This window comes from Oncorhynchus nerka, linkage group LG9a, assembly GCF_034236695.1.
Source record: "Oncorhynchus nerka isolate Pitt River linkage group LG9a, Oner_Uvic_2.0, whole genome shotgun sequence".
Lineage (NCBI taxonomy): Eukaryota > Metazoa > Chordata > Actinopteri > Salmoniformes > Salmonidae > Oncorhynchus > Oncorhynchus nerka.
In genome coordinates, this window is record NC_088404.1 from 9,422,974 (window position 1) to 9,447,163 (window position 24,190).

The window sequence follows — 24,190 nt, forward strand, 5'->3', positions numbered from 1 at the left end:
TCTCGTGCTGTTACCCCCATTCCTCTCTCTCCCCCTTCTCTCTCCCCCTTCTTGTGCTGTTACCCCCATCCCTCTCCCCCTCCCGTGCTGTTACCCCCATCCCTCTCCCCCTCCCGTGCCGTTACACCCTCCTTTTCCCCCTCCCGTGCTGTTACCTCCATCCCTCTCCCCCTCCCATGCTGTTACCCCCCATCCTCCCTCTCCCCTTCCCTCCCTCTCCTGTTACCCCCATCCCTCCCTCTCCTGTTACCCCATCCCTCCCTCTCCTGTTATCCCCATCCATCCCTCTCCCCATGCTGTTACCCCCATCCCTCCCTCTGTTACCCCCATCCCTCCCTCTCCTGTTACCCCCATCCCTCCCTCTCCTGTTACTCCCCATCCCTCCCTCTCCTGTTACTCCCCATCCCTCCCTCTCCTCCCTCTCCTGTTACCCCCATCCGTCCCTCTCCTGTTACCCCCATCCCTCCCTCTCCTGTTACTCCCCATCCCTCCCTCTCCTGTTACTCCCCATCCCTCCCTCTCCTGTTACCCCCATCCGTCCCTCTCCTATTACCCTCATCCCTCCCTCTCCCCATGCTGTCACCCCCAACCCTCCCTCTCCTGTTTCCCTCCCTCTCCTGTTACCCCATCCCTCTCCTGTTACCCCATCCCTCCCTCTCCTGTTACCCCCATCCCTCCCTCTCCTGTTACCCACATCCCTCCCTCTCCTGTTACCCACATCCCTCCCTCTCCTGTTACCCCCATCCCTCCCTCTCCTGTTACCCCATCCCTCCCTCTCCTGTTACCCACATCCCTCCCTCTCCCCATGCTGTCACCCCCAACCCTCCCTCTCCTGTTACCCCCATCCCTCCCTCTCCTGTTACCCCCATCCCTCCCTCTCCTGTTACCCCCATCCCTCCCTCTCCTGTTACCCCCTTCCCTCCCTCTCCATGCCGTTACCCCCATCCCTCTCCTGTTACCCCCATCCCTCCCTCCTGTTACCCCCATCCCGCTCTTTCTCTCTGCTGATTTCTGCTCCCCGGAGATGAGGCTCCGTCAGTGTTGTTTTTTGAAGTCTACTGTGTAATATGGACCCCTTTCTCTGTAACTCCACTATAGCAATCTCCTGTACATATAAGTATATCCACTATGGGGAGACCCAGCAGCCTTATAAAAGGGAAATAAAGAACTGTCCAAACCTCAAGGGATAGTCAGTGTGTGTGTGAGTTGTGCGTATATATATATATATATTATTATAACTTAAATCACCAAATTCAAAAAGAGAAATTGCTGATTTCAACAAAAAAAGTCACAACACATAGTCCAGTTAGTGTATAAAACATTTATTTCACAATCATAAAAATATTAATTTCTCTCTATAAAAAAGGAGCCAAATGCATAATCTTCCATTGTATTTGGTTAAGAAAAAATAAAACCAAATAAATTGGTTCTCCAGGTTGATGCATGCCTCCGTTTGGTTAGACTGAGGATGCAGGAGTAAACTCATCAACCAACAAATCCCTCGTACTCCTCACGTCCTCTATAAGAACCAGCACCTATCTAAAAAAAAATATACATGATTTTAAAGTAGGCTTGTGAGTTACAGGCCCGTTAATAACAGCATAGTCATCGCCACCACGAGGGGGACCGAATTAACCGCAACACGGTGTCCTGCGTTACAGTAGTTATAGCCACAGCACGCATACGTCATGGTGTAAACAGTTCCTTTCAGTCGGAGAGGGTGTATCTGACCGCAGCCCGTCGACGCCATGCACCCCCGGGTGGACAGGGCGCTGTGGTTTCCATAGCGACCGTTGCCCGTCATGCAGAGTTCCGCGGGAGGGCACTCTGTCAGGATGAGGTCAAAGGTCTTGTTCCGGTACATGATGGGGCTGTAGTAACACAGCAGGTTGTTGTTACAATGGAGTGCTGGGAGGAGCAGGGACAGACACAGGATGGCAGATGGAGACGGGAACATCTGGGGCCTGAGAGAGAATAGACGTCTGGTGGTGAAACTACCCGTTCATGTCAGTCAGCGTTAGAGCTGTCTGGGCCGGTGGGTTACCAATCAGCATTCATTCCAATACCACTCCCAATTCTAGCCTGGTCCCAGATCTGTTGTGCTGTCTGGGCCGGTGGGTTACCAATCAGCATTCATTCCAATACCACTCCCAATTCTAGCCTGGTCCCAGATCTGTTGTGCTGTCTGGGCCGGTGGGTTACCAATCAGCATTCATTCCAATACCACTCCCAATTCTAGCCTGGTCCCAGATCTGTTGTGCTGTCTGGGCCGGTGGGTTACCAATCAGCATTCATTCCAATACCACTCCCAATTCTAGCCTGGTCCCAGATCTGTTTGTACTGTATAGCTAGCTCCTTAGGCTGTGTTTAAACAGGCAGCCTAATTCTGATCTTATTTCCACTAATACTTCTTTTACATCCCAATCACAGCAGATATTTTCTCAGAGCTGATCTGATTGGTCAAAGGGGCAATTAGTGAAAAATAGATCAGAATTGGGCTGCCTGTGTGAACGCAGCCCTAGTCAAACATTGAACCTCATCATGACATGAACAACAACTATAGGAGTTGGCCAGACAGCACAACAGATCTGGGACCAGGCTAGAATTGGGAGTGGTATTGGAATGAAACTGCTGATTGGTAACCCACCGGCCCAGACAGCACAACAGATCTGGGACCAGGCTAGAATTGGAGTGGTATTGGAATGAATGCTGATTGATAACCCACCGGCCCAGACAGCACAACAGATCTGGGACCAGGCTAGAATTGGGAGTGGTATTGGAATGAATGCTGATTGGTAACCCACCGGCCCAGACAGCACAACAGATCTGGGACCAGGCTAGAATTGGGAGTGGTATTGGAATGAAACTGCTGATTGGTAACCCACCAGCCCAGACAGCACAACAGATCTGGGACCAGGCTAGAATTGGGAGTGGTATTGGAATGAAACTGCTGATTGGTAACCCACCGGCCAGACAGCACAACAGATCTGGGACCAGGCTAGAATTGGGAGTGGTATTGGAATGAAACTGCTGATTGGTAACCCACCGGCCAGACAGCACAACAGATCTGGGACCAGGCTAGGATTGGGAGTGGTATTGGAATGAAACTGCTGATTGGTAACCCACCGGCCAGACAGCACAACAGATCTGGGACCAGGCTAGAATTGGGAGTGGTATTGGAATGAAACTGCTGATTGGTAACCCACCGTCCCAGACAGCATAACAGATCTGGGACCAGGCTAGAATTGGGAGTGGTATTGGAATGAATGCTGATTGGTAACCCACCGGCCTAATTAGTCAATTGGAACAAGAGCTTGTTGGATAGGTTGCTGACTTGCAATTAAAAAGGAAAATAGCAACTTGTCAAACAAACCAGTCATGATTGCATGAGGTTCCAGGTATATCTTAGTAAGGAACCTTCTAGTCTCAGTTTATCTAAAAGACAGGTTGAAAGCCTTGTATGTGTGCTCTCAACCACAGAAAATACTAACAGCTTGCTCATGCAATGGCAATATGTAGGATGAGGACTTACCTGCCCATTCTTCCGACTCTGGGGTTGAGAAGAATTTCAAACTGGATACAACAGGTGGCGTTGGATGGATGCCAGCTGCTCTGTATACTGTCCCAACACTTACTGCTGGTCGAACCGGAACCATCTAACCTCAAACCAAGTAACCACACCCACTGCCGACACCTGTTATTCCGATCAGGACAGACTGAACCAACAAAAAAAAAAGGGTTTTAAAGTAACTGTTCAGTGAAAATCTCCTGTTCAATACACACCCAAATAATGTTGACTGATATACTCGTATGTGGCCAAAGCATAAATTTAAAATAACATTTTTTTAAAAACACTTGCTAGGATGAGCTAGCCAATCGGTGGTCTACTCATGTGAATATTTATTAACGGATTAACGTAAATATTCAATGCAGCCCTTTTTCTCTCAATATCATGATTTCTGGGTAACAATTAAGTACCTCACTGTGATTTATTTTTGACCGTTTGAATTAAGTGACAAAAAAAATAGCTTCTTAGTAAATAGCAACTTCTCAAGGAAGAATTTAGCTAGGCATGGGTGTGGACTGAGAGAGGGAAGGGGAAACTGAAAACTGGCTCTTATTGGCAGAGGGGATTGGAACTCTTATTGGCAGAGGGGATTGGAACTCTTATTGGCAGAGGGGATTGGAACTCTTATTGGTCGAGCAACTAATTTACCACCTGGTGATGTCACGAGGCAGACCAGAACTCCAGCCTACCAAAACAGGCAGCCTTTAAAAAAATGTTTTTATTTTTTAAATCACCTCTTACACTAAAAAGGGCATTATCACAATTTGCATAGTATTATGCCAACCTAAGTGTGGAAATATATTTTTTATTTTACCTTTATTTAACCAGGCAAGTCAGTTAAGAATACAATCTTATATTCAATGACAGCCTAGGTTAACTGCCTTGTTCAGGGGCAGAATGACAGATTTGTACCTTGTCAGCTCGGGTTACTAGTCCAACGCTCTAACCACTAGGCTACCCTGCCGCCCCTCCACTCTAACCACTAGGCTACCCTGCCGCCCCTCCACTCTAACCACTAGGCTACCCTGCCGCCCCTCCACTCTAACCACTAGGCTACCCTGCCACCCCTCCACTCTAACCACTAGGCTACCCTGCCGCCCCTCCACTCTAACCACTAGGCTACCCTGCCGCCCCTCCACTCGAACCACTAGGCTACCCTGCCGCCCCTCCACTCGAACCACTAGGCTACCCTGGACACTGTGCTATCTAACCTCCAATCGAGCTTCAATGCCATACAACACTCCTTCCGTGGCCTCCAACTGCTCTTAAACGCTAGTAAAACCAAATGCATGCTTTTCAACCGATCGCTGCCTGCACCCGCTTGCCCGACTAGCATCACCACACTGGATGGTTCCGACCTTGAATATGTGGACACCTATAAGTACCTAGGTGTCTGGCTAGACTGCAAACTCTCCTTCCAGACCCATATCAAACATCTCCAATCGAAAATCAAATCAAGAGTCGGCTTTCTATTCCGCAACAAAGCCTCCTTCACTCACGCTGCCAAGCTTACCCTAGTAAAACTGACTATCCTACCGATCCTCGACTTCGGCGATGTCATCTACAAAATGGCTTCCAACACTCTTCTCAGCAAACTGGATGCAGTTTATCACAGTGCCATCCGTTTTGTCACTAAAGCACCTTATACTACCCACCACTGCGACTTGTATGCTCTAGTCGGCTGGCCCTCGCTACATATTCGTCGCCAGACCCACTGGCTCCAGGTCATCTACAAGGCCATGCTAGGCAAAGCTCCGCCTTATCTCAGTTCACTGGTCACGATGGCAACACCCATCCGTAGCACGCGCTCCAGCAGGTGTATCTCATTGAGCATCCCCAAAGCCAACACCTCATTCGGCCGCCTTTCGTTCCAGTACTCTGCTGCCTGTGACTGGAACGAATTGCAAAAATCGCTGAAGTTGGAGAATTTTATCTCCCTCACCAACTTCAAACATCAGCTATCTGAGCAGCTAACCGATCGCTGCAGCTGTACATAATCTATTGGTAAATAGCCCACCCATTTTCACCTACCTCATCCCCACAGTTTTTATTTATTTACTTTTCTGCTCTTTTGCACACAAATATCTCTACCTGTACATGATCATTTATCACTCCAGTGTTAATCTGCAATATTGTAATTATTCGCCTACCTCCTCATGCCTTTTGCACACATTGTATATAACCTGCCGCCCCATATAAAAACACAAATTAGTCATGTTTCTTTTTTACTGCACTGGTTCTTTAATTCCCCATTGTTTTGGAAGGAACATTATTTCACTCATTGTAATATTTCATAGAAACCTGGAGACACTGGACAGGTACTTCAACATGCTTTCTGTATTCACGCCATTCACCAGCTACCAAACTGAGAACTACAGCTTTTACCACACGGCAATATTGCAACATCACTAAAAACATAGATTACACTTTACGTCAGTTATTACAAATAATTGAATAAATAAGCACATTTTACACTGGAAATAAAACATCTACTAGAATAAGTGTCATCCCTTGCATGAGGGTGGGGACTGGGACTGTGGCTAACAGGCCCATCCCTTGCATGAGGGTGGGGACAGGGACTGTGGCTAACAGGCCCATCCCTTGCATGAGGGTGGGGACAGGGACTGTGGCTAACAGGCCCATCCCTTGCATGAGGGTGGGGACAGGGACTGTGGCTAACAGGCCCATCCCTTGCATGAGGGTGGGGACAGGGACTGTGGCTAACAGGCCCGTCCCCCAGTGACAAGTATGGCTGAATTCCAGACGGACCCCTAGCCACTACTCTTTAGCCACTCCTGGAGATCTGAGAGGACTTTATAGATGGAATTCATGTCGTTTTCTCCGTGTAGCAGAGCCACGGCGTCATCCTCCGCCACGTCCTCATCCTCATCTCCAGGGCATCTATCCGTCGCGGAAGAAGGAGGCTTCTCACTGTGCCCCAACGTCACTCCTAACAGACTCTTAATGTAGGTGTCAGGGGCTGGAGGCTGGTTACACTTGTCACTACAGCAACACCTAGAGAGTTTAGTTAGAGAAATGTATGGAAGTCACTCAGTATTAAAGAAATAGGCAGTGATGGAAATACATTTTTTTAAAGTAACCAAATTGTCATACTTGTGTAAAAGTATAGATACCTTATTAGAAAGTTACTCATATAACCCAGTAAAATACTACTTGGAGTAAAAGTCAAAATATATTTAGGACCAAATATTTATAAGTATCATAAATAAATGTAATTGCTAAAAAAAAGGTACTTAATTATCAAAAAGTCTAAATAATTTCAAATTCCTTCTATTATTAAGCAAAGCAGGCAGCACCATTTACTTGTTCTTAAAAATGTATATAGACAGACAGGGGCCACACTCAGACGTCATTTACAAAAGATGTGTTTGGTGAGTCTGCCAGATCAGAGGCAGAAGTGTCTGAATAAAGTGACCAGGGATTGACCATATAACTGGACAAGAAACACAGCTGTACACTCTGCTATTCAGGTGGAAGAGCATCCAGTCAGTGCGTCAGAGGAGAGGGAGGACTAGGCCTTGTATGGTTGCTGCTGTGTAAAACAAACAGCAGGGGGCAGCATTGAGCACAGATCAGAGGCAGAAGTGTTGCCTGAATAAAGTGTGTGAAATTGGACCATTTTCCTGTCCTACTAAGCATTCAAAATGTAACGACTACTTTTGGGTGTCAAGTACTTTTTACATGATTTTCTTTAGGAATGTAGTGAAAGTTGTCACAAAAAAAAAGTAAAATTTGTCACAAATATAAAATAGTAAAGTACAGATATCCCCCCCAAAAACTACTTTAAAGTATTTTTACTGAACTACTTTACACTAATGGCAATTGGCAATACATTTCACATGACATATGTAAAATCACACCGTAGACCACTCATCCTGTAGGTTTTATAGTCCAACCCTAATTTAAAAACACACCTAATTCTACTTATTAGCTGCTCAACAAGACCTTGACTAGCAGAATCAGATACACTAAATTAGGGTTGGACTGAAAACCTACAAGACAGTAGATCTCCAGGAAGAGAGTTGGGCAGCCCTGCTATCGGCAATCATAGTACAACATAATCAGAGCTCTATAATACAGGAGGGGACACACACACCATTTTGGAACCTTCAGATAGAAATATGGCATGTAGACCAAACATGACATGTAGATTGAGGAACTACGTCAGCTCTGTTTGTGACATTTCTATCCATCTGACAACTGGCTGTAAACAGGGTCACTAATGTCGATGTGAGACTGTCCCCGTGAAACTACATGTAATAAAAGTAAAGTTGTGGCTACTGAACCTGTATGTCACATTATAGCTGACCCCTCGGTAGGTCACGGCATGGGTGGAGTTACAGAGGTCAGGGGTCAAGCAGCCCTGTGCAGACAGGATGTGAGTGGAACCGAAACGCCCACTGCTAGTACCACAGCGCTCTTGCGGGAGACACTCAGTGGTGGAATCGTTACTGCAGGACCTGGGGGAAGAAAAAAAACACGGGAGAATCTCATTCGCATTTCCTTGATTCCTTAAAACCCATTGGATGAGAAGGTCAGAGAGGCGGGACTTTTTGAGAAGGAAGCAAGACGATGTGAGGAGACAAGAAATTGCAATTGAGATTCTCACCCAGGAGTGGAGTGGACAGACCCAAAATGGCAAACTCTAAACAGAATCAATAGGAAGTCTCAACTCTGAGCCATTGAAGTTGAAATTTAAAACGGTTAGGGTAGGGACGTCCCAAGGATAGCACTAACTGACCCCCCAAAAACATTTAAGAGGTAGAACCTTATGAGAGGAATCTTTGAAAGTCAAATTACTATGAAACGATGTTCTATATAAAGATCAAGCCTAGTCCTGACAAACTTTTTCAATGGAAAAATCTCCATTGAGAATGCTTTTCAGTCCCGGACTGGGTATAATCAGACTGTGACCAGTCTGGGAAACTGCTCCCCCGTGTGTGTGTGTGTGTGTGGTGGGGGGGGAGGACACCAACCTTCCTTTGTGCTGTAGTGGGCAGAAGTTACACAGCAGACTGGTACTAGGAATATGACTGCCCATGGCTGTCACAGTTAGGACTAGGAGGAGGACACCGAGGCAGGCTGCTGGAGCCAGGGCTTGGGGAGCGTCCACCCTGGAACATACAAAAAAATACATTTCTATTAAAATTTTAAACTCCTCAATATATTTCTAGTCAAATGTTTATTATAGATATGCATTTTACCACACCTCTTTTGGTATTAGTGTGGCAGTAACATGGGCACTGTTTTAATCGAGGTGGTTTGAAAACGTTTGAGCAAAACATCAACAGCCATTTAAAAAAATAAAAAAAGGAGCCACTGCTGAGCATTTGTAATGTGAGTAAAGAAGCCGGTTGTTCACCTGTGTTTTCTCTGCGATGCCATTTTCCCTGGTCCTGTGTTTATGAAACACGTCTTGGCCCGACTGTGCCTGAAGAAGAGTCGCACGCCCAGCAGGGATGTGTTCATTAGGACACATAACAGAAACCGTTTTAAAACTCTTTTTTTTTTTTTTTTTTACAAAGAGGAATGGAAATTAGTGTTCCTTATTGGACAGGTTGGAAAGTCCCGCCCTGTTTTTAATTCCATTTTTTTTTTACCGTTTGGTGCCCAATGAACACAACCCATTGGGGGGAGGGGGAGGGGGGGGTGCTGATTAGTAAGCGGAGTCAGCTGTGTCACTCAGCTATAATCAACATCTCTGTGGGTTGGATTTACATAATCAGCCATCTTAAAATCATAACATCTAAAACTTCTTCTAACAAAACAAACCAGTAATACAACTGAAAGGAGACTACATTGTTTATTGTGTGAAAAAAATATATATATAAATGTCCTGCTCTTTTTTTTAGTGGGTCTCTAAACATGTTCAAGTGTCTCTGGTACTGAAAGTAAATGTGTGACTGCAGCACTATCTACTATACAGACACCAGTTACACCCTCTTCCTGAGGGTCAACTGGTAGCATCAAGTGAAGGTCAATGCCACATTCAAAACAACTGGGAACTGTGGGGGGAAAACAAACTCCGACTCGGTAAAATCATTTTGAACGGTCATCTAACTCTGGAATATCAGGCCTCTTTCTGAAACTCTGACTTTCCGACCTGAAGATGGCTTCATGATTTGACCTGGTATTTTTTTTTTTTTTTTGAGTTCCCTGTTGTTTTGCACGCTGCAAAAGTCACACAGCATGACACACACATCAGGGTTTCGGTCAGTTCCATTTCAGTTCAAATTCATTTAGAAAGTAAACCAAATTCTAAATCTTGAAATGCATAGAGGATGCATCCTGATTCTTCGCCATTTATTTTTTTAAGTGTTCAAATACACACTTAGGGAGAAGGGTGCAAATTGGGATGCATGCAGCTAGTCTTCTTTTTGATAAGGATGTGTGTAAAGGAAGGGAAGGCCAGTCTATGGTGTATGTATCCCTTCCAGGTAGTCATGAAGAAATCCTCAAGGAGAATTCCCTTCCAGGTAGACATGAAGAAATCCTCAAGGAGAATTCCCTTCCAGGTAGTCATGAAGAAATCCTCAAGGAGAATTCCCTTCCAGGTAGTCATGAAGAAATCCTCAAGGAGAATTCCCTTCCAGGTAGTCATGAAGAAATCCTCAAGGAGAATTCCCTTCCAGGTAGAAGTGAAGAAATCCTCAAGGAGAATTCCCTTCCAGGTAGTCATGAAGAAATCATCAAGGAGAATTCCCTTCCAGGTAGACATGAAGAAATCCTCAAGGAGAATTCCCTTCCAGGTAGACGTGAAGAAATCCTCAAGGAGAATTCCCTTCCAGGTAGTCATGAAGAAATCCTCAAGGAGAATTCCCTTCCAGGTAGAATTGAAGAAATCCTCAAGGAGAATTCCCTTCCAGGTAGTCATGAAGAAATCCTCAAGGAGAATTCCCTTCCAGGTAGAATTGAAGAAATCCTCAAGGAGAATTCCCTTCCAGGTAGTCATGAAGAAATCATCAAGGATAATTCCCTTCCAGGTAGTCATGAAGAAATCCTCAAGGAGAATTCCCTTCCAGGTAGTCATGAAGAAATCCTCAAGGAGAATTCCCTTCCAGGTAGAAGTGAAGAAATCCACAGAAGGGCAGGTGATGGGCTTGTAGGGTTAGGGTTAGAGAAAACTGTCACCGATCCACAGGGCAGGTTCTCCAGCAGCCCTAGAGCCCAATCTGTGCACGTGCCTGGGTGAAGAACAGTTTTCCCTCCATATAGAGAGGCTCCTGAACCACCCTTCCCCCCAAAAAGATGAGATCAAATCAAACAATTTAATCAAATGTGTATCTACAGTATAAATTAAGCCATTTTTACATCAACAGACTCATAAGATGTTGTGTTAGATATAATTTATAAATGCAAAAGAAAACAGCAACATGAATTAAGACAAACTAAATCATGTAAAAGTCTCTCACCATCTCTTTCCTCGTCTTCGTCTCGATCTTCATGCCCCCAGTCTTCCTCACTGTGTTGGTCACATTCACTGGGATCATGGCTGTACTGGGGAATCAGCACGTGGTGAAGCCTGTCCTGTCTGGTCACAACGTTATGAATTATTAATAATATCAAACATTTATATTATTATTTTATTATTATTATTATTGGTATTATTATTGTTATTATTGTTATTATTATTATTATTGTTATTATTATTATTATGACTATTATTATTATTATTATTATTATGACTATTATTATTATTATTATTATTACTATTATTATTATTATGACTATTGTTATTACTATTATTATTATTATTATTATTATTATTATTTTTACATAACTTTGGTACCAGGAATCGAAACCACTATCCTGACGTTGCAAACATCACATTGTACTAACTGAGCTACAGAGGACATATGTTATCCAGACCATGATACAGGAAAAAACAAGACTAGTCATCGCTTAATGCACCACTCTCAACTGACCGTTATGAAACTCACTTTATTTCCCTTCGTTTGTAAACGACCTGGAAGAGTGAAGAACAACACAAAGTGTTCGTGATGCCGTACGACACCGAGGGTGAAATAGCATGTCAAACAAAACCAACCAAGTCCTCTTACAAATGCCAAAAAATGCACTTGAACAATCAGTCATGTCGCTTCATGCTCATCCTTGAACACATTATACAGTGGGGCAAAAAAAGTATTTAGTCAGCCACCAATTGTGCAAGTTCTCCCACTTAAAAAGATGAGAGAGGCCTGTAATTTTCATCATATGTACACTTCAACTATGACAGACAAAATGAGAAAAAAAACAGAAAATCACATTGTAAGATTTTTTATGAATTTATTTGCAAATTATGGTGGAAAATAAGTATTTTGAACTGACCTGTCAAACCTGTCATACATGTATCTCTGTACCAGACCTATCATACATGTGTCTCTGTACCAGACCTATCATACTAACATACATGTATCTATGTACCAGACCTATTCATACATGTGTCTATGTACCAGACCTATCATACATGTATCTATGTACCAGACCTATCATACTAACATACATGTATCTCTGTACCAGACCTATCATACTAACATACATGTGTCTCTGTACCAGACCTATCATACTAACATACATGTATCTCTGTACCAGACCTATCATACTAACATACATGTATCTATGTACCAGACCTATCATACTAACATACATGTATCTATGTACCAGACCTATCATACTAACATACATGTATCTCTGTACCAGACCTATCATACTAACATACATGTATCTATGTACCAGACCTATCATACTAACATACATGTATCTCTGTACCAGACCTATCATACTAACATACATGTGTCTCTGTACCAGACCTATCATACTAACATACATGTATCTATGTACCAGACCTATCATACATGTGTCTATGTACCAGACCTATCATACTAACATACATGTGTCTCTGTACCAGACCTATCATACTAACATACATGTATCTATGTACCAGACCTATCATACTAACATACATGTGTCTCTGTACCAGACCTATCATACTAACATACATGTATCTATGTACCAGACCTATCATACTAACATACATGTATCTATGTACCAGACCTATCATACTAACATACATGTATCTCTGTACCAGACCTATCATACTAACATACATGTATCTCTGTACCAGACCTATCATACATGTATCTCTGTACCAGACCTATCATACTAACATACATGTATCTCTGTACCAGACCTATCATACTAACATACATGTATCTCTGTACCAGACCTATCATACATGTATCTCTGTACCAGACCTATCATACTAACATACATGTATCTATGTACCCAACCTATCATACTAACATACATGTATCTATGTACCATACCTATCTATTGTATAGGTCTATTGTAACATGTATACATGTCTAGAGGTTGGAGAAAACATCACAGGGACACAGTATAGGTGTAGGAAAACACTACTGGTAACAGTAGTATACCTCAACCTGCTTAATGGCATTCCTCAATGAGGAGAGGAGGGGGTGACTGCAGAGAAGGATCCGAGTTGAACTGCTAATACGTGTATTTACAGTAATGGGGGAAATTATAACATACCTACATTTAACTTTTAATTTATCTTTAAAGAGTATGTATTAGAGGACTTACTTTTGCATTCCACACTGAGATGTAATATATATGTAGTATATGTAGTATACACTAGGGGCGGCTGGTAGCCTAGTGGTTAGAGTGGAGGGGCGCCAGGTAGCCTAGTGGTTAGAGTGGAGGGGCGCCAGGTAGCCTAGTGGTTAGAGTGGAGGGGCGGCTGGTAGCCTAGTGGTTAGAGTGGAGGGGCGGCAGGTAGCCTAGTGGTTAGAGTGGAGGGGCGGCTGGTAGCCTAGTGGTTAGAGTGGAGGGGCGGCTGGTAGCCTAGTGGTTAGAGTGGAGGGGCGGCTGGTAGCCTAGTGGTTAGAGTGGAGGGGCGCCAGGTAGCCTAGTGGTTAGAGTGGAGGGGCGGCTGGTAGCCTAGTGGTTAGAGTGAAGGGGCGGCTGGTAGCCTGGTGGTTAGAGTGGAGGGTGGCTGGTAGCCTAGTGGTTAGAGTGGAGGGGCGGCTGGTAGCCTAGTGGTTAGAGGGGAGGGGCGGCAGGTAGTCTAGTGGTTAGAGTGGAGGGGGCAGGTAGCCTAGTGGTTAGAGTGGAGGGGCGGCAGGGTAGCCTAGTGGTTAGAGTGGAGGGGGGGCAGGTAGCCTAGTGGTTAGAGTGGAGGGGCGGCTGGTAGCCTAGTGGTTAGAGTGGAGGGGGGGCAGGTAGCCTAGTGGTTAGAGGGGAAGGGCGGCTGGTAGCCTAGTGGTTAGAGTGGAGGGGCGGCAGGTAGCCTAGTGGTTAGAGTGGAGGGACGGCTGGTAGCCTGGCTGGCTGGCAGATCTGGAAGAGTCTGGTTGACTGGCAGATCTGGAAGAATCTGGTTGACTGGCAGATCTGGAAGATCATGGCTGACTGTCGGATCTAGCTGCTCTGGCTGCTCCATGCAGACTGACAGCTCTGGCTGCTCCATGCAGGCTGAAGAGCTCTGGCTGCTCCATGTAGGCTGACAGCTCTGGCTGCTCCATGTAGACTGGCAGCTCTGGCTGCTCCATGCAGATTGGCAGCTCTGGCTGCTCCATGCAGATTGGCAGCTCTGGCTGCTCCATGCAGACTGGCAGCTCTGGCTGCTCCATGCAGATTGGCAGCTCTGGCTGCTCCATGCAGATTGGCAGCTCTGGCTGCTCCATGCAGATTGGCAGCTCTGGCTGCTCCATGCAGACTGGCAGCTCTGGCTGCTCCATGCAGACTGACAGCTCTGGCTGCTCCATGCAGACTGACAGCTCTGGCTGCTCCATGCAGACTGGCAGCTCTGGCTGCTCCATGCAGGCTGACAGCTCTGGCTGCTCCATGCAGGCTGACAGCTCTGGCTGCTCCATGCAGGCTGACAGCTCTGGCTGCTCCATGCAGACTGGCAGCTCTGGCTGCTCCATGCAGACTGGCAGCTCAGGCTGCTCCGAACAGGCAGGAGGCTCCGGCAGCGCTGTAGAGGAGGAAGGCTCTGGAAGCGCTGAACAGGCGGGAGACTCCAACAGCGCAGGAGAGGAGGAAAGCGCTGGCTGCGCTGAACAGGCAGGAGGTTCTGGCAGCGCAGGAGAGGAGAAAGGCTCTGGCTGCGCTAAACAGGCGGGAGACTCCAGCAGCGCTGTAGAGGAGGAAGGCTCTGGCTGCGCTGAACAGGCGGGAGGCTCCGGCAGCGCTGTAGAGGAGAAAGGCTCTGGCTACGCTAAACAGGCGGGAGACTCCAGCAGCGCAGGAGAGGAGAAAAGTGCTGGCTGCGCTGAACAGGCGAGGCGCACTGAAGGCCTGGTGCGTGGTGCCGGAACTGGTGGTACTGGATCGAGGACACGCACAGGCAGCCTGGTGCGGGGAGTTGCTACCGGAGGACTGGAGTGTGGAGGTGGCACAGGATGGGCTAGACCATGAAGGCGTACTGGAGATCTTGAGAGCAGTGTTGGCACAGGACGTGCAAGGCTAGGGATGTGCACAGGAGGCCTGGTGCGTGAGGCTGGCACCAACTTCACCAGCCGACTGACACGCACCTCAGGACGAGTATGGAGCGCTAACCCAGGTGCCATCAAACCCCCGACACGTTCCGTCGGGCAAATTCCATGCAAAAAGCACCAACACAGCAACTCCCTCATTTCTCTCTCTTCCAATGTCCCCATTAACTCCTTCACAGTCTCTGTTTCGCTCACCTCCAACACCGGCTCTGGTTCTGGTCTCCTCCTTGGCTCCTCACGATAAACAGGGAGAGTTGGCTCAGGTCTGACTCCTGACTCTGCCACACTTTCCCTGAGCCACCCCCCAAGAAATTTTTGGGGCTGATTCTCAGGCTTCCATCCGCTACGCCGTGCTGCCTCCTCATACCTGCGCCTCTCAGTTTTCTCCGCCTCCAGTTCTTCCTTGGGGCGGCGATATTCTCCAGGCTGAGCCCAGGGTCCTTTACCGTCCAGTTCTTCCTCCCATGTCCATTTCTCCAGGTGGTGCAGCCTCTCCCACTGCAGCTGCTGCTGCTCCTGCTGCTGCTGCCTCTGTTGCCTCTCCTGTGGCTCCTGCCTGTTAACACGCTGCTTGGTCCGTTGGTGGTGGGTGATTCTGTAACGGTTTTCTAGGTGTGGTGAAGGAGAGTCGAACCAAAACGCAGCGTGTAGATTGCGATCCATGTTTATTCAAACAAACGTAAACACGAAATAACACAAACACTAAAAAAACAATAAACGTAACGAAAACCGAAACAGCCCTATCTGGTGCAAACACTAAGACAGGAACAATCACCCACAAAATACACAGTGAAACCCAGGCTACCTAAAAATGGTTCCCAATCAGAGACAACGAGAATCACCTGACTCTGATTGAGAACCGCCTCAGGCAGCCAAGCCTACTCTAGACACCCCTACTCAGCCGCAATCCCAATACCTACTAAACCCCAGTACAAAACACACCACAACACAATAAACCCATGTCACACCCTGGCCTGAACAAATAATTAAAGAAAACACAAAATACTAAGACCAAGGCGTGACATGGTTAGAGTGGAGGGGCGGCAGGTAGCCTAGTGGTTAGAGTGGAGGGGCGGCAGGTAGCCTAGAGGTTAGAGTGGAGGGGCGGCAGGTAGCCTAGTGGTTAGAGTGGAGGGGCGGCAGGTAGCCTAGTGGTAAGAGTGGAGGGGTGGCAGGTAGCCTAGTGGTTAGAGTGGAGGGGCGGCAGGTAGCCTAGTGGTTAGAGAGGAGGGGCGGCAGGTAGCCTAATGGTTAGAGTGGAGGGGCGGCAGGTAGCCTAGTGGTTAGAGCGGAGGGGCGGCAGGGTAGCCTAGTGGTTAGAGAGGAGGGGCGGCAGGTAGCCTAGTGGTTAGAGCGGAGGGGCGGCAGGTAGCCTAGTGGTTAGAGAGGAGGGGCGGCAGGTAGCCTAGTGGTTAGAGCGGAGGGGCGGCAGGGTAGCCTAGTGGTTAGAGAGGAGGGGCGGCAGGTAGCCTAGTGGTTAGAGTGGAGGGGCGGCAGGTTGGTGTTGGAGTGTTGGACTAGTAACTGGAAGATTGCAAGATTGAATCGCCGAACTGACAAGGTAAAAATCTGTCGTTCTGCCCCTGAACAAGGCAGTTAACCCACTGTTCCTAGGCCGTCATTGAAAATAAGATTTTGTTCTTAACTGACTTGCCTAGTAAAATAAAAATGAATATTGAATAGAGTAAGCTATTCTGGGGAAGCTATACAGTACAGAAAGACTCACAAATATGTTTTCTGTTAAAGTATTCATGCAAATAGCCTACATAATGAGAGCTGTAGTAAGTAGTCTTCTCTACGTCTGTTCACTATTGTTATGTTTATTTCATTCCACTAGAGGGCCTGGTTGCACCCCAAAGAGAGAGTTAAGCTTTCCTCATGAACCAAAAGTGACTCGACTGTAAATATCACATTAGACGTCCATTACGCGCGACCGTGAAGACGAGCTCTTTTTGTCGAGGAGAGCGCGCATTCGAGCACTTTGTTTATTATCGGCGACGCCACGGCGGGGAGCTATGATTAGAATTAGCACATCCGGGGAACCGATCCAGAAACGCTTCTATAGTTTGACTTGATGATTGACACAGCGTCGTCTACGGCGCATACCTTCATACCTTCGCCCTGACAGGTAGTCGACTGTGCTGTGACAATGTCGGAGGTCTGACGGTAAGACTCTCACATAAATAACGATATACATTTCACACAATTATGTTTCTTAAACATTTTTTTACGTTTTTTAAGGAGTTAAAAAAAAAAATACTATTGAAACTTGAGGCATAAATATTATTTTCCTGGAATATTATTTTTGGCGGTCAGAAATATGATCTGTGCCTTCTTTTATCTTGACTGTAAAGTATAACAAACGTATGATTGTGTTATTGTTAAATATAGATCAGGCTGATCCAAATGTCCCTCTCTGTGGTCAATTAAAACATGTAAATAGTGGTGTCTTCAAAATAATGGTTTTGAACTTTATTCTAGCCTACAGTCTCAAAGAAATGTCTGTCTGAAATGGGCTCTGGTAAAATGTCCTGTTAACTTTTTGAAAAGTCTGTCAATTATTAGACTAACTGAAATGATGGTTTAGTAATATTGTCCGTTTCTGCTGCAGAAGTAGGCTACAGACAAAAAAAATGACTCTTTGGGGGGGGGAATACTTAGGTGTAGAGTGTATCTGTGTCAAACAATTGTGAAGACAACTGATAACACAGTACAACAAGTGTGTCACGACATGTTATACTACTAGCTCTGTAGTCTTTACAAAAAAAAATATTGCAGTTAAAAATATTGCAGTTTTGAAACTGCAGTAAAGTGCAGTAACTGCCTGTGGTATTTTGGACTAATAGTAATTACAGAATAACCGCACTGCAACTGCAGTAAAACACTGCAACTGCAGTAAAACACTGCAAAATTACTGTAGTAAATAAAACCAAATAGTGTTATTTTTGATGCAGCGTACTGAATTTATACTTCATTTTACTGCAGTTATACTTCATTGTACTGCAGTTATACTTCATTGTACTGCAGTTATACTTCATTGTACTGAAGTTATATTGCATTGTATTGCAATTATACTTCATTGTACTGCAGTTATACTTCATTGTACTGCAATTATACTTCATTGTACTGAAGTTATATTTCATTGTACTGCAGTTATACTTCATTGTACTGCAGTTATACTTCATTGTACTGCAGTTATACTTAATTGTACTGCAGTTATACTTCATTGTACTGAAGTTATACTTCATTGTACTGCAGTTATACTTCATTGTACTGAAGTTATATTTCATTGTACTGCAGTTATACTTCATTGTACTGAAGTTATATTTCATTGTACTGCAGTTATACTTCATTGTACTGAAGTTATATTTCATTGTACTGCAGTTATACTTCATTGTACTGAAGTTATACTTCATTGTACTGCAGTTATACTTCATTGTACTGCAGTTATACTTCATTGTACTGCAGTTATATTTCATTGTACTGCAGTTATACTTCATTGTACTGCAGTTATACTGCACTCTGATTGCCATCTTTGTTTTTTTGTTCAGCTATTTGGCAAATGTCATACTACATATTTGGATTGGCAGTATTTACAATACCCTCTTTGATGACACCATGACTTCAACATGCCACAGAGTGAACACAGAGTCCACTGAGTTGTGGTATCTGATTTGTATTTGTTTTGTATTTAGGGTTTTACCCACCTATTGTTTGTTTTTTACCACAACATCCCACAGTTCCACATGCCATGGCCTGAACTGAGTACACTGATTGGTCATTGAGTTGTGAAGTCTGACAGACAGACAGGAAGGAGTTGCATGTCTTTACTTTAGTACCCAATGAATCCTTCTGATTATGGATTATGACTCACAGAGACAAGAAGACAACTTTTTCCCAGCGTGCCTCATGGAACGATACCAGGAAGACTTAGCTGGTCTGGACCCTGTCTTTCTAGAGGAGGAGGAATGGGATCTGTACAACTCCCTCTCGGCTCTGTCCCTGCCCAGTCCCCAACCCCGCTCCCCTCTCTGGTCCCAGGGCGGAGGCAATGAGAGCTCCGATGACCCTACCACCCAGGGGGTGGGTGGAGGGGTCCCCAGCCCAAATTCCTACCTGAGACCCAGGTATGTTGAATGGTTTTAATATCCTCCTGTCATGGACAAGGCCAGCAGGTTGCCCTAGTGGTTAGGGGCGTTGGGCCAGTAACCGAAAGGCCACTTGTTGAAATCCCATATAATCCCTGTCAAATAAACTTCATGAAATAAATCATAAAACACTTCTTTTTTTTCCTTTCTCTCGAACATATACAGGACGCAGGAGACAGAGGTCCTCCTGAGAGGAGCAGCCCTCCTGCCTCCTCCAGTACCCCCTCGGAGGAGAACCTCCAGTGCTGCTCTGCTGACTAATGCTCAGAAGAGGTTCTCCTGTGATCTGACTGTACCCGCTATCAGACTGAACCGCTTTAATACAGCCACATATAGTCATGTGAGTATCACTGTGTTGGCCCTAGGTTTTCTAACCTCAAGAGGGTCTTTAAATAAAAGTTAAATATATTTTTTAAAAAGTAGCGTTCTGGGCGATGGGGATTTAGTTCACTGGAAACAAAGATATCTATGTTGAGATGGAGGAAAGATGTTAAAGGCCCAATGCAGCCATTTAAAATGAAAATATCTCAATATCAAATCATTTCTGGGTAACAATGAAGTACCTTTACTGTGATTATTTTCAAATAAAATTGTTTAAAAAAAAAATGTTAAAAAAGGAAACCAAAAAAGTTTCTTAGCCAAAAAAGAGTAATTTCTCAAGCAAGAATTTTGCTAGGACTGTCTGGGAGTGGTCTGAGTAGGAAGGGGAAAATTTAAAACTATCTGTTATTGGCAGAGAGGTTTGGAACTATCTCTCTTATTGGTCTATTAAAACTCCATCCATCCAAACAGGCTGAAATTTCAGGCATTCTTTTCACACAGCTCCTACACTAAAAAAGCACAATTCACAATTTCACAGAATTATTCCAAACTCAATAGTTTAGAAATAAATATAAAACACGGGGAAAATCACATTTTATGACTACATTGGACCTTTAACAGTAAGTGTTATTTGAGTTAAATGCGGTTTTAATTTTTTAATTTTGTCGTGGGTTCGATTCCTGTTGGGGTCACATACTAAAAATGTATGCCCTCACTGTATACTGTAAGTCGCTTTGGATAAATGCTTTGAATAAAAGCTTCTACTGAGTTGGATATACGGTATTGTATATTTTTAGCTGGATACCTGGAGCATCAAACTGATAGACACTCCACAAGGAAGCACCAAACAACTGGCTTCTCTCTGCATGTTGACGTCCAAGTAAGAAACTGCACATCCCTTTCACATGTTTCAATATCAATCCAATGAACTGAGTCGTTTTTTTAAAAAACATTCAAGATGAGACACGAACCATGGAAACGTCTTTGCGTTTGCCACTCTTTCAAAGTTTCTCCTTGAGAAACGCAGAAATGATCCCATAGCCGTTGTACTTTCATAAAAATAAAAGAAGAAAACGTTCCTAAAGGTCTCTCCGTCTCTCTCTGTCTCTCTCCCTCTCTCCGTCTCTCTCCGTCAGACTGTTGTCTAGGTACCCCCACACTGACCAGGTGTCTAACTCAGGGGTGGTGTGGGGGCGTGTGTCACCTATCCACCCTTCCTTACTGCAGGAGGCTGAGATCACCGTCAATGTGTCAACTCCCTGGGTCCTTCACCAATTACCCATTCCCACCATGTGTAAGTAAGACACACAGCTAACACATATGTATACCGCTGTAACGTGTGGTAGCTAAGCTACAATTATATTGCCACGTAATTATGGCAACTTCATTTCTGTTCACGTTTAAGTGTATCGGCAATCACATTGTCTAAAAGGATATGTGAGATGTAATGGTTTATTCCCAGACGTATTGCTGTATTTTTCATCGTTTGTTACGTTAAAGTGTCTTTAGAAAAAGGGAGATAGGTTTGAATATGCTTCTACACCTGCATTGCTTGCTGTTTGGTGTTTCTGGCTGGGTTTCTGTACAGCACTTTGAGATATCAGCTGATGTAAAAAGGGCTTTATAAATACATTTGATTTGATTTTAATTTGACATACATACATACATTTTTTGGGGACTGTGACTAGAGTTGTTGTTGACCTTGACCACCTTGTTGACCTTGACCACCTTGTTGACCTTGACCACCTTGTTGACCTTGACCACCTTGTTGGCCTTGACCACCTTGTTGGCCTTGACCCCTTGTTGACCTTGACCACCTTTTGTTGGCCTTGACCCCTTGTTGACCCTGACCACCTTGTTGACCCTGACCACCTTGTTGACCCTGACCACCTTGTTGACCTTGACCACCTTGTTGACCTTGACCCCTTGTTGACCTTGACCACCTTGTTGACCTTGACCACCTTGTTGGCGTTGACCCCTTGTTGACCTTGACCACCTTGTTGGCCTTGACCCCTTGTTGACCTTGACCACCTTGTTCTCTCTCCTCCAGTGAACAAAACAGTCCAGACCCTGATAGATGAGATCTTGCTGCTTCTGGAACAGACTAACCCAAGAGACAGTGGATACTATGGATACTACCTCCTGAAGTTGTGTGATTCTGAAGAGTACCTCAGGAAGTAAGTATACCGCTCCGCAAACCTAACTCCAACCAATCACCATTCCCTAGCCTCCCTGCGTTCATTCCCCTTCAAGGCTGGTTATACAGCTGGTCTATCGACACGACACGTCTGTAGACTGTTGCCGCCGTGACATCGTGAACATTCTGTTGTCGCCGTGACATCGTGAACATTCTGTTGTCGCCGTGACATCGTGAACATTCTGTTGTCGCCGTGACATCGTGAACATTCTGTTGTCGCCGTGACATCGTGAACATTCTGTTGTCGCCGTGACATCGTGAACATTCTGTTGTCGTCCGACATCGTTATGAAAATAGAATAGACACAGAAACGACAGGCTGCATTAACAGCCTGGTGGTCAAAATATCATAGCTGGTGTATTTTAACAGCAGCTCATCCTTTTAAACATGAATTTACTAGATGTCAATCTCGCAACAACTCAAATAAACTTTCTAGACAATGTTTTGATCCATTTCAAGCTTGTTAGCTACCTACATAGCTAGCTGGCTAGCCAGTTCAAATAAGGACCATATCATAGCTGACAATGTCTTAACTTTACCAAATTTGTATTTATTATTAGAGGAAAATAAACTCACAACACGATAATTATTTACAAGTTAATGTCGAGCTAACAGAAAATATCTTATGGTTGTGAGTGTGACGAAATAAAAGCAGTGCATTCTGCTGGAGAATCGTATACGTTTTTTTGTTTTTGTCAGTGAGGTAACCATGACAAAGGAGACAGATCTGTCCCGTCTATAGACGTTCCACCGGAGTATAAAAATGTAAATGTGGTTTTGACCAGCCGGCATTTGTAGCGTTCTAATTGTCTCGATATTGTCATTTATAAACCAGCCTTTACCCTCTCTAGCCCTCAGGCAACGCTACCCTCCTGGCCTTGACCTATTTCCAAGTGAGAGGACAAGCCCTCTTTGTTTGGTATCTCTCCCTGCACAATAACGCTTCAGCTGATATTACTTCCTGTGTGATATTCTTCCTGTCTGCTGTTACTGTGTGATATTCGTTGTCTGCCGTTACTTCCTGTGTGATATTCTTCATGTCTACTGTTACTGTGTGATATTCGTTGTCTGCTCTTACTTCCTGTGTGATAGTCTTCATGTCTGTTTTTACTTCCTGTGTGATAGTCTTCCTGTCTGCTGTTACTTCCTGTGTAATATTCTTCATGTCTGCTGTTACTTCCTGTGTGATATTCTTCATGTCTGCTGTTACTTCCTGTGTGATATTCTTCCTGTCTGCTGTTACTTCCTATGTGATAGTCTTCCTGTCTGCTGCTACTTCCTGTGTAATATTCTTCATGTATGCTGTTACTTCCTGTGTGATATTCTTCATATCTGCTGTTACTGTGTGATAGTCTTCCTGTCTGCTGTTACTTCCTGTGTAATAATCTTCATGTCTGCTGTTACTTCCTGTGTGATAGTCTTCATGTCTGCTGTTACTTCCTGTGTGATAGTCTTCCTGTCTGCTGTTACTTCCTGTGTAATATTCTTCATGTCTGCTGTTACTTCCTGTGTGATATTATTCCTGTCTGCTGTTACTTCCTGTGTAAAATTCTTCATGTCTGCTGTTACTTCCTGTGTGATATTCTTCATGTCTGCTGTTACTTCCTGTGTGATATTCTTCATGTCTGCTGTTACTTCCTGTGTGATATTCTTCATGTCTGCTGTTACTTCCTGTGTAATATTCTTCATGTCTGCTGTTACTTCCTGTGTGATATTCTTTATGTCTGCTGTTACTTCCTGTGTAATATTCTTCATTTCTGCTGTTACTTCCTGTGTGATATTCTTCATGTCTGCTGTTACTGTGTAATATTCTTCATGTCTGCTGTTACTTCCTGTGTAATAATCTTCATGTCTGCTGTTACTTCCTGTGTGATAGTCTTCCTGTCTGCTGTTACTTCCTGTGTGATATTCTTCCTGTCTGCTGTTACTTCCTGTGTGATATTCTTCCTGTCTGCTGTTACTTCCTGTGTGATATTCTTCCTGTCTGCTGTTACTTCCTGTGTAATATTCTTCATGTCTGCTGTTACTTCCTGTGTAATATTCTTCATGTCTGCTGTTACTTCCTGTGTGATATTCTTCATGTCTGCTGTTACTTCCTGTGTAATATTCTTCATTCCTGCTGTTACTTCCTGTGTGATATTCTTCCTGTCTGCTGTTACTTCCTGTGTGATATTCTTCCTGTCTGCTGTTACTTCCTGTGTAATATTCTTCATGTCTGCTGTTACTTCCTGTGTAATATTCTTCATGTCTGCTGTTACTTCCTGTGTGATATTCTTCATGTCTGCTGTTACTGTCTAATATTCTTCATGTCTGCTGTTACTGTGTAATATTCTTCCTGTCTGCTGTTACTTCCTGTGTGATATTCTTCCTGTCTGCTGTTACTTCCTGTGTGATATTCTTCATGTCTGCTGTTACT

The 24,190-nt window shown here is 44.6% G+C and overlaps 3 protein-coding genes across 3 annotated transcripts in view; 1 reads left to right on the forward strand and 2 right to left on the reverse strand.

The window, feature by feature from the left end:
* Positions 1-1,301: 1,301 nt before the first annotated feature.
* Positions 1,302-4,082, reverse strand: bncr (bouncer). Its single transcript, XM_029653193.2, has 3 exons — positions 3,979-4,082; positions 3,533-3,716; positions 1,302-1,964 (listed from the first exon to the last, which is right to left on the reverse strand). The coding sequence occupies exons 2-3, from the start codon at positions 3,538-3,540 to the stop codon at positions 1,580-1,582; spliced, it is 393 nt and encodes a 130-aa protein (XP_029509053.1). The 5' UTR covers positions 3,541-3,716; positions 3,979-4,082; the 3' UTR covers positions 1,302-1,579.
* Positions 4,083-5,785: 1,703 nt separating this feature from the next.
* On the reverse strand, positions 5,786-9,077 carry LOC115123832 (uncharacterized). Its single transcript, XM_029653198.2, has 4 exons — positions 8,952-9,077; positions 8,566-8,703; positions 7,876-8,049; positions 5,786-6,583 (listed from the first exon to the last, which is right to left on the reverse strand). The coding sequence occupies exons 1-4, from the start codon at positions 9,056-9,058 to the stop codon at positions 6,340-6,342; spliced, it is 663 nt and encodes a 220-aa protein (XP_029509058.1). The 5' UTR covers positions 9,059-9,077; the 3' UTR covers positions 5,786-6,339.
* Positions 9,078-17,055: 7,978 nt separating this feature from the next.
* The window catches only part of pik3c2g (phosphatidylinositol-4-phosphate 3-kinase catalytic subunit type 2 gamma), a 54,287-nt gene continuing 47,152 nt past the window's right edge, over positions 17,056-24,190 (forward strand). Inside the window, exons 1-6 of the mRNA XM_065022292.1 lie at positions 17,056-17,274; positions 18,985-19,235; positions 19,422-19,596; positions 20,375-20,457; positions 20,714-20,871; positions 21,628-21,754. Coding sequence (XP_064878364.1) covers positions 19,018-19,235; positions 19,422-19,596; positions 20,375-20,457; positions 20,714-20,871; positions 21,628-21,754 — 761 coding nt within the window. The 5' untranslated portion in view covers positions 17,056-17,274; positions 18,985-19,017. The remainder of the gene's footprint in view (positions 17,275-18,984; positions 19,236-19,421; positions 19,597-20,374; positions 20,458-20,713; positions 20,872-21,627; positions 21,755-24,190) is intronic.

Coding starts and splice junctions, on each gene's coding strand:
- LOC115123832 (XM_029653198.2), bottom strand. CDS start 9,058: ATGAACACATCCCTGCTGGGCGTGCGACTCTTCTTCAGGCACAGTCGG. Junction 8,050..8,565: donor CCACTACAGCACAAAGGAAG/GTTGGTGTCCTC, acceptor TTCTTCCCCCAG/GTCCTGCAGTAACGATTCCA. Junction 6,584..7,875: donor AGCTATAATGTGACATACAG/GTTCAGTAGCCA, acceptor TAAACTCTCTAG/GTGTTGCTGTAGTGACAAGT.